The 8,759-nt window shown below is 51.5% G+C and overlaps 1 protein-coding gene across 1 annotated transcript; it reads left to right on the top strand.

Moving 5' to 3' along the window:
- On the top strand, positions 1-1,191 carry PG998_013542 (uncharacterized protein; the record flags this gene model as incomplete). The annotated part of the gene is made up of 1 exon (XM_066880358.1): positions 1-1,191. The coding sequence occupies one exon, from the start codon at positions 1-3 to the stop codon at positions 1,189-1,191; it is 1,191 nt and encodes a 396-aa protein (XP_066724497.1).
- Positions 1,192-8,759: the final 7,568 nt, after the last annotated feature.

Raw genomic sequence — 8,759 nt, 5'->3', positions numbered from 1 at the left:
ATGAGTTACGGATCCCCCCTCTACGGGTCCACACCCCACCCGGACTACTACTACAGTGGTAGTCCATCGCCGACGCCTTCGCCTCGACACAACTTCTACTATCCGCAACCGCAAACACCCCAGCGACCGCAGACTCGGGCTCACTTCCGCAACGGCAGCAGCGGCCAGAACGACTACAGAGCTACCTTTTCACCCCGCTACAAGAGCACGGGTGAATATGCCACTGGCCCTGGTCTCAACGTGAGTTCGCGAAAGCAAAGTTTCTCAAAGGGGTCGAATCTTCCACCGAAGCGCGAGCGCCGCAGTTCTTACTCCTATTACCGGACCTCTCATGGGGACTCCGACGAGGACGAGATCTTCGAGGTCGACGGCGTTACCTATGTGTTGCCAGCGCAGTCGAGGAGTCGAAGGCATCAAGATCAATATTACAATGTAGCTGGCGGACGTGGCACTGATTACTACTACTACAAGCAGGGTCCCGTTTATGAGAAAGAGAGGACAGCATACTACGAGGATCCAGTGCAGCGCTCAGCTACCAGGCTAGGTAGCCACGCGCGCCACGCGTCTGTCAACGTCCCGCCGCCGCGCTCTTCCACGGCGCGTCCTTCCAGCTCACATGCCAAGAAGGTTCCCCCAACCACAGCCAAGGCTACCGAGGAGGATGCCAGGAGACACCGCATTCCCGCCGGCTACTCCTTGAAAAACTGGGACCCTACCGAGGAGCCCATCATGTTGCTGGGTAGCGTCTTTGACTCCAACTCCCTGGGAAAGTGGATCTACGACTGGACTGTCCATGTCCACGGACCCGGCACCCCCCTTTCGGAAATGGCCGGCGAGATGTGGCTTCTTCTGATCCAACTTTCCGGAAAAGTAAAGCGTTCCGAGGAGTGCATGCCCAAGATCCGTACCCAGGAGAACCGGGAGATGGTTGAGGACTTCATTGAATCCGGCGAGCGCCTGACTGACAAGCTCCGTGTTCTGTTGAAGCGATGCGAGGCTCCCATGCTCAAGGTCAACAAGCGCAAGGATGCCTCCCAGCTTGGCAAGAACGCCGGCATTGAATTCGTGGAGACCCTGTTCGGACGTGAGCGCGAGCTCGAGAAGACGGAGCGCTACATGCAATCAGTCCGCCTCTGGAACCTGCGGTTTGACGCCAACTGCGAAGTGATCCTCCGGAAGCCCACCATGTAGAGAGTGCCCCAGGACATGCCATTGGTTTTCTTTTTTTATCTTGTCAACCTATTCCATGGAGCCTCCCTCACCCGGATTGGATACCCCCTTTCACGACACTTTATACCTACACAAAACCCTAAAAAGAGATGGACATGGATCCATCCTGTACGATAAACTGGCGACCCGTTTTCCGGAGTTCGGATTGGTACATCGCATCATACCAGAGAGCCTTCCTTTTTTATTCCCTTGGGAGGAGTTTCTCTAATTTACTACGACCTACAGACGCTACTAGGGCAACCTACGCATGCATGAAGGGGACGAAGGGCCTGGTCTTTCCTGTTATCTCAATGATACCCCAGCGAGAAGGAGCGCGATTGCTTTTTCCCATTGCTACTATTATTACACGGACCGCACCGTCCTGACGACGACGGCCAGCCACAAGAACGATTTGACGGGATATGGGACCCGAAGTCATTACATGGCACACCAAAAGTTGGAATTTGAATGTTGGGATTTGCTTTTTTTCAGGATGTTCAAGGAGGTTGATTTTAATGCTGGCGATGCGACCCATCGACCACCATCTACGATGTATTAATTGGTATTGGTATTGAAAGGACTACCGATAGGAGGTAGTCCGCACAACAGAAGCCGATGAGCAGGCTCTTTGGGACGGTTGGAATTTTTGTTTTAGCGACTTGTCACGGCGTTCTGTCGGCCACCGATGGCCTATAGATTTCAGGCGTGGCCTCTGTACCGACATGGGAACGCTTTGGTTTATGCGGGCTGGATATACCCTTCGTTTTTATCATTTTCTCTTTTAGAACCGAGTCAAATCAAACAAACGAACTTCACTTATAATACTATGCTTGCCTTGCGCCTTTCCAGATTCTAATTCTCAATGTGATTGATACTGCGCGTTACACCCAGCTAGATAGAAGCAGGTAGCCGGTCTACTAAGGCACGCTGCCATGGCATCAGAATTGACGACGGTGCACCACTGTAGGGCTGTCACTTCACTGTGCTTGTGGACGGAGTGGGTATCCGGGGATCGTGGTGTGCAGCGCCAATGCCAAGCCTCGTTGTTTCCTGCGGGTTTGACGGTCCAGAGCGAATTACGGGTACCTGCAAATCGTTTTCAGTTTAGCACAAACGTGCGTGCTATTTTGGAATCTCATCAAGTGCACGTTGGTGTTGGTGTGTGGAGGTGAGGCCCAATGATGCGTGGGAGCTGCCTGCCCTATTTTGTTTTTTACTCAGGCTCTATATTACGTGTGTCGGATAGATCTCTGCCCAACAGCCAATCCTTTTCCGAGATGGATGGAGGGGTCTCTGGGCGGAAGAAGGAAGGACAATTAGGGCATCAGTTTGATTAGTACACCACACATCATCACCACACCACACCAAACCACACCACCGGGCACCCATGAGGAATTGGTTGTAACAGTAGGCTGGGCTGAGAATATCTGCCATCTCTTGACCAATTCACACCTGCTGGTACTATTGGAATGAGTTACACTCAAGTGTCCATGGCACTCTTGTTGTTTGTTTCGTCTGAACATATGTAACGTACGTCTTTCCCGAGTTACAAGAGGAACGCGACGGGAACGTTTCGTTGCAAATCTTGGTGCTTCAGCCTTCAGGTTTATTTTTCTCTCTTCCTGTTGTCGATCTATCAACGAATGCAGGGGCATAAGCTGCTTGGCTTATTTCCTTTTCTAGAGGCAGGGATCAGCCGAGCACGCACCCCTTGTCTGAGCGCGGTGCAGAAAAGAAAACAGGAAAAGAAACGCCCATTGCGGCTGTCCTGTTCGGCTTTGCGCTCCCGCGGGACGAGCCAGTGGGATTCATTCCTTGAGCTCTGCAGATACATAAACGACGAGGCTACAGCTGTAATATCTGCTCGCTTTTGCGCAGTGCAGGCAGGACGGTATAGGTCGATCGATGAAGAGGTGATATAGTAGACTCCCAATGGCAGTAGGTTGCCGATATATGGGGTTAGCCGACACTACCGCGTGTGGCTTTGGCAGCAAGACAGCGGTTGCGCACTTCTCCATGCTTTTCTTGGCTTCTGTCTTGCCATGGGAGAGTTGAGCTGACAAGCGTAGACAGCCATTTCGCTGTCCCCTCTCCCGCTTTCAGCTTTCAAAAGAGAACTGTAGATGCTGAACGCGGCAGACTGGCAGGGCATTATCTGTCAGGCAGGCAGCCCTCGCCGATGGTGCGAAAAAGGGAACGGACCGCGAATCCTTGCCCGAGGAAATTGTTTCCTCTTCGGTCAATGCCAGCGCCACTTGGTCCAGCATCTGCCTGTCTGGTCTGTTTATGCTCACTCATCACCGGTCATCAATTCCTCCTCCTTGGAAGAATGCGACGATCAGTTTCTCATTGGCAATTCGTTCATTGATTAGGTCGGAGAGCTGCAAGACTCTTACACTGTGCGACTGTGGCTGGTGGTTTTGTCCCTCTTACCACACCACCCATCCCGTGATGGAGGGAGGGGTGCGATTTGAGAAATTCGGTGCTCACATACCTCAACTGAGACCGTCTAATCTACCGTCTTGGGTGGGTATCGAATCAGGCAGTGGCAGGGACGATGAAATAACAGAAAGAAAGAAAAACAGATGGCGCCCTTCGTTCCGCCGCCGCACCCTCCTCCGCTCCCACGATTTGGTGAGCCTATCTAATCTCCTACCGTCATCCTACCGAGCCCTCTGTCCAAGACAAACACATGTCCTGTGCCTTGCATGCACGTTCCCAGGTGGCTATGTCGCCGACGACGTCTTGAACTCTATCCGTGGGCTTCTGTGCTCAAGAGGCGACAGGGTGAACACAAAATTCAATGCGCCCGGCTGCGTACCATCGCTGCCACTTTGCGACTCGCGCGCGCCGGATCTAAGTCAAAGGCGTGCGTGCATGTCACCAACCAACCACTGCTACACCACTGACCACCATCAACTGGCACCCCCTTCCTGGATCTCGAGTAGGCATGTGTGCGGCCCATAGGATCTTCGTTCGGTTCTCGGTCGCATTCAGAAAGGCCCCGACGCAGGCAGGCATGCCAGAATAGAACTAACAGAGAAGAGCGAGAGAACGGCAGGGATTCCTCGGCTTTCCTGCAAGGCTGTGATGATGATGATGATGATGTTAATAATAATAATAATCGTGTTGTTATACGTCCAGGGAATAATGCTATACACACACACACTAGCAAATCCATCCCATTGGGGGATCTACCCGCAAGCCACGATGTTGTGATGCTGCACACGTGTGCAGTGTTGGTGGGCTAAGCGCCTGCGACCCCAAAAGGGCCCGGCGAGTCGAGTGCGTCCGGCACTTCTGGGTAGCCGGTTGGGGGCTAAAAACAGCAACGGCTTTTGACTCCCTCCCGGTCGGGATGACGATACTTATTTCTCACTAGCATGGTGGCTGTTGTTTGTTGTGCTTGCTTTCTCTCCTGTGTCTCTCCTATTATGACTACCAGTGGTTCAGAATGTCTCGACCGGCAGGCGCAGCAGGCAAAAGCCAATTCTCACTCTTCTGTGTTGGTGGTGTTGCTTGCTGATGTTGCTTCCCTAAAGTGCATGCAGTAGTGTCGTGTCGCATGTAGTGCTAAGGTAACCTATATTTTGCTACTAAAGAAAGAAACCGCACGCAAGTCCTGCAGGAGGCTGACCTAAGATATGTCTATCTTGGACTATTCGGGACCGTCGTCCATTGGTCCCGATACTACCCCATTCCCTGGTGTTGCACATTCCTGAGAACTCGGCTCAGTCTTACCTTGTGTATATTAGCCAAGCCTCTCTCTTTATATATATATATCCTTCGCTAGAAGTTGGGCCGCGGGTGAAGTATATACGTAGGGGGCGTATATTGGCTCTTCTCATCAGTATCCTCCTATGTCATGCATACATACGGCTTACCTACCATAGGTATAGCTCCCTGAAATAGTCTCTATGTATACTTAGCCAAGAGTCACATGCGCTTTGGGGTTCGCTTGGCTGGTTGCTACCAGAAGTAAAGCAAGTGAGGTTGGTTGCACCTGATGGACTGCTGCTGTACTCATTCAGGATGATATGACTGACGACTGGGTACAGAAAACACCTCCCCCGCTCCTGTCGGTTTGGGGCGGGGTGAGCAGGAACCATCAGCACCAATCCGAGGGGCGTGAATTAGGCTGAACTCTGCACCCGTGAAAGCCCGTCAGCATTGCCTGCCTGCTGCCCCGATTGATAACGTGTATTCGCGATCCAGGGAAGATGCTTTTTCGAACAAACACCACCATGAACATGATTCACGGCCAGGCTGGAATTCCATCGAGCGTCAACCCACCGGTGGCGGGGTGGCACCCGTGGGCTGGCTGAGCGAACCAACGAGTGAGTGCGATGGACGCCACCATTGACATGATGCATGTGTATTTGTCACACCCAGTCACTCAATAAATCCAGGAGGCGGGAGGCAACAGAGAGAAAGAGAGTCATGCCTTCGTAGTAGCTCGGTGAGCGTGGATGCGGGAAGGAATAGCTACTCCGCAGCTCTCGACAGCAGCACTGTATCTATATGGAACACACAAGGCAACGTAATACTGCCTACCTAGCCACCTAGTCAGCTAGGCAGTCCGTCACTTCGTCCGAAAGCTGACGGTACACGGCATGGTGTGCGGGTCGGACAGGCTGACATGCGAACGCAGGTATTCCCGAGGGGGGCTGATATTGCACAACAGGAACGAACAATCACCAAGCAAAGAAATGTAGCATGATGTGCCGGGAGCAGCGGTAGTCTGAGAATCAGCTGCCCGCCGTGACACAAACAAACACTCACCCCTTTTTCGAGCTTTTTCTTCGACCGAGTTTGATACGATTGATATTAGACTGAGCGAGAAGACCTCTGACATCTTCTTGATTCACAGTACTTGCTCTGCCTCTGCTGTGGAACGTTCATTCCCATACGTAGGCTGCACTTCGCTTCCAACATCATACCACTCGGGGTGGGACATATCGACATTTACATGTACTCCTGATCAACATCACGACCATGAGCGTTTCTGGTTGCCTGGGTCTGTCGAACTCGAAAATCGTAAACTGGAATCCGCTCAACCCCCTGAGTTCCGCCATCCAGTTGGGAACACCCTTATTCGAGCAAGTCTTCTTGAAAAGTCACTTAAGGCTGCACCCTGACAATAAGGCTCGAACTGATGTCTCTTCTCGTATTTTGATCAGGCTCGCGAGATGTTGCTTCCATGAAGGCCTCCTGGTTACATGTTGTTGGTAGAATAGCAGGTATTACAAAGTCGGTGATAACGCTGGAGTGTTGCGAATCAATCCATTGAATGATCAGAGCGGAAAGGTGAGAGAATATACTTGACATTGTAATGCATCGTTGGAGTATCTTGTCCGGGTAGGATTTGTACAGCACATGGGGCATTCATTGGGTGGATTTCGCCAGAGCAATCAGGAGACACTAGACAGTGAGCAGTCAATAAACCAATTACATGGTGAACATTAAATTGGCTGGGTCAGAATATTGATACACAAGGTATGCTCATGCCATGCATGATGGCGATATATGTATGCAGCTATTACCCCTCACTCTGTGCATCTTCCCCGACATCACCCATTACCAAATGCTTGCAGGATGCGGAAAAGCAATTCTGGTAGGCGAACGACTGTACGGCTTCTTTTTAGGAAACGGACAATACAGGCAGAGTGAGATACATGGACGGCACAATCCCCTCTCCCCTCCTCCCATTCATTGCGGCTGATGGCAGGTGACTGCCTACGTGTCTTACACACCTCACTCGCTCTCTCCCTAGGGTCGTACATCAACACCAATCAATAACGCGCAAAGCTATCGGGCTCGAGGACTGGTTGGTTATAGGGCCCATCCATCATGGCCGCGCCGCTCTCTGTGTAAGCACTCCATGCAAGTGTGGGCTGTCAGGAAGAAGAGTGACTACGAGGAGAGAGCCCAGACGCACCCCTTCTTCTTCTCTCAGGCCTCGGAGCAGGCCCCCCTTCTCTACCCGTTCGACACACTCATTGCTTGCTGCACATGCACACGCATGCACGCTGCGCTGCGCCGTATGTCAGCAAACCATGTGCGTATGCTTCCACACGCGTGTCTTTATTTGCCTCGTCAATTCGCTGGGTCGCTGGGTCGCTGGGTCGCTGGGTCGCTGCTCTGGTCGTTCCATGCAGGGAAGGAATCCTTCCTCTTCCCTTGCTGCGAACGCCGCCCTTGTTCTTCTTATTCGTGGAATTTGGGAAACAAAGCGAGCGGCTTGCATCAACCGCCCCACTACGGGTTCGTCATCCTGGGCTTCGCCGGGTCTGCCGGTGAGCTTCTCCCACGGTAGGTGTCCGGCTTGAATGGCAAGTAGGGAGCGAGGGGACAATGCTTAACCATTGTAAGGGCCAGAAGCTATATGCATGTCCGACTGGGTTTCCGGGTACAATATGGCTGCACGTCCTGCCCCTACCCCTGAATTGACCTCCTTGGCCACATGGACCCATGCGCAATGTTGACTTTTGAACCTCGCTTTGAATCCGAGTTATGGCTTGAGGTGTCTGATCCAGGACACTTCTATCTTTCGACACTCCCGTACCCTTTAGGAAGACAGAGTCCTTGTTGGGGAATTCTTCATTCTTTCTCTGGGGTTAGCTAACATCTGTAGGGGGCTAGTTCCAGTACCTATGCATAGTACTCCATTGGCAACACAATGCATTGTTATCAGGCACAATGCCGACAACAGTTTACAAAAGACCTGTTCCGACAGGACTCCTCCATAAATTTAGGCGTTTGCTCCCCTATGTTCTGGGGTCCAACAGCAACAGCAGCCCCATCAAGCAAACCGCGAACGACACACGACCAGATACCCTTGAGAACCGAAGCCTTTTATCTCAAAAGTTATCAGCAGCAGTGACACCGACAAGATGTGTATGGGTAAAGTCATCTTATACATCTGCGTCCACTGCGGCATTGTCGTCGATAAAACTTTCCGAGTCACTACGAAGTGTGCTCCGGTCAAGAATGGCCGTGGGCCCTGTACGGGTGAGCAAAAGACAGGCTCCGAGGATAAACGCGACTCGAACTGTGGGAGACATTGGTATGGCCTTATTTGAGTATCATGGCAGGTTACCGCTATACGCTAGACTGCCTTTTCCTAGGTAGGCATTCCACATAAAGTAGACAGTAGAAATAGCTGTGTATATAACTCGAATACCCGAGGGGAGAAACAAAAACCCTTGAGTGAAGGCGTGAGAAAATGCACAATATACGGTAGTCATGGAATTCAAATAAAGGGGCTCACCCCAGTCACCCCGTCCATATCAGTATAACGATTCATGTCCACTATCAGCAGCGATGAGGAGCCTTTGGAATTGGAAGAGATCAATCATGTAGTCATATAACTCGCTCCTATCTATCCCAGGATATCACACGTATTCGCTTGTACATTAGAATAATATCAACAGCATTCGCCAATTCATAACCCATTTCGTATACAAACTCCCATCGTCCCAATCTTTGGGGTTTCCCGTGTCCGTATTCTGAAGAAAACATCCAAGGTATTAAATCTTTAGATCTCGCGT

Source organism: Apiospora kogelbergensis (genome assembly GCF_038363985.1).
Source record: "Apiospora kogelbergensis strain CBS 113332 chromosome Unknown utg000009l_segment0_segment0, whole genome shotgun sequence".
Taxonomy (NCBI): Eukaryota; Fungi; Ascomycota; class Sordariomycetes; order Amphisphaeriales; family Apiosporaceae; genus Apiospora; species Apiospora kogelbergensis.
Note: the sequence above shows the minus strand (reverse complement) of the source record. Positions and strands in the feature narration are given on the sequence as shown.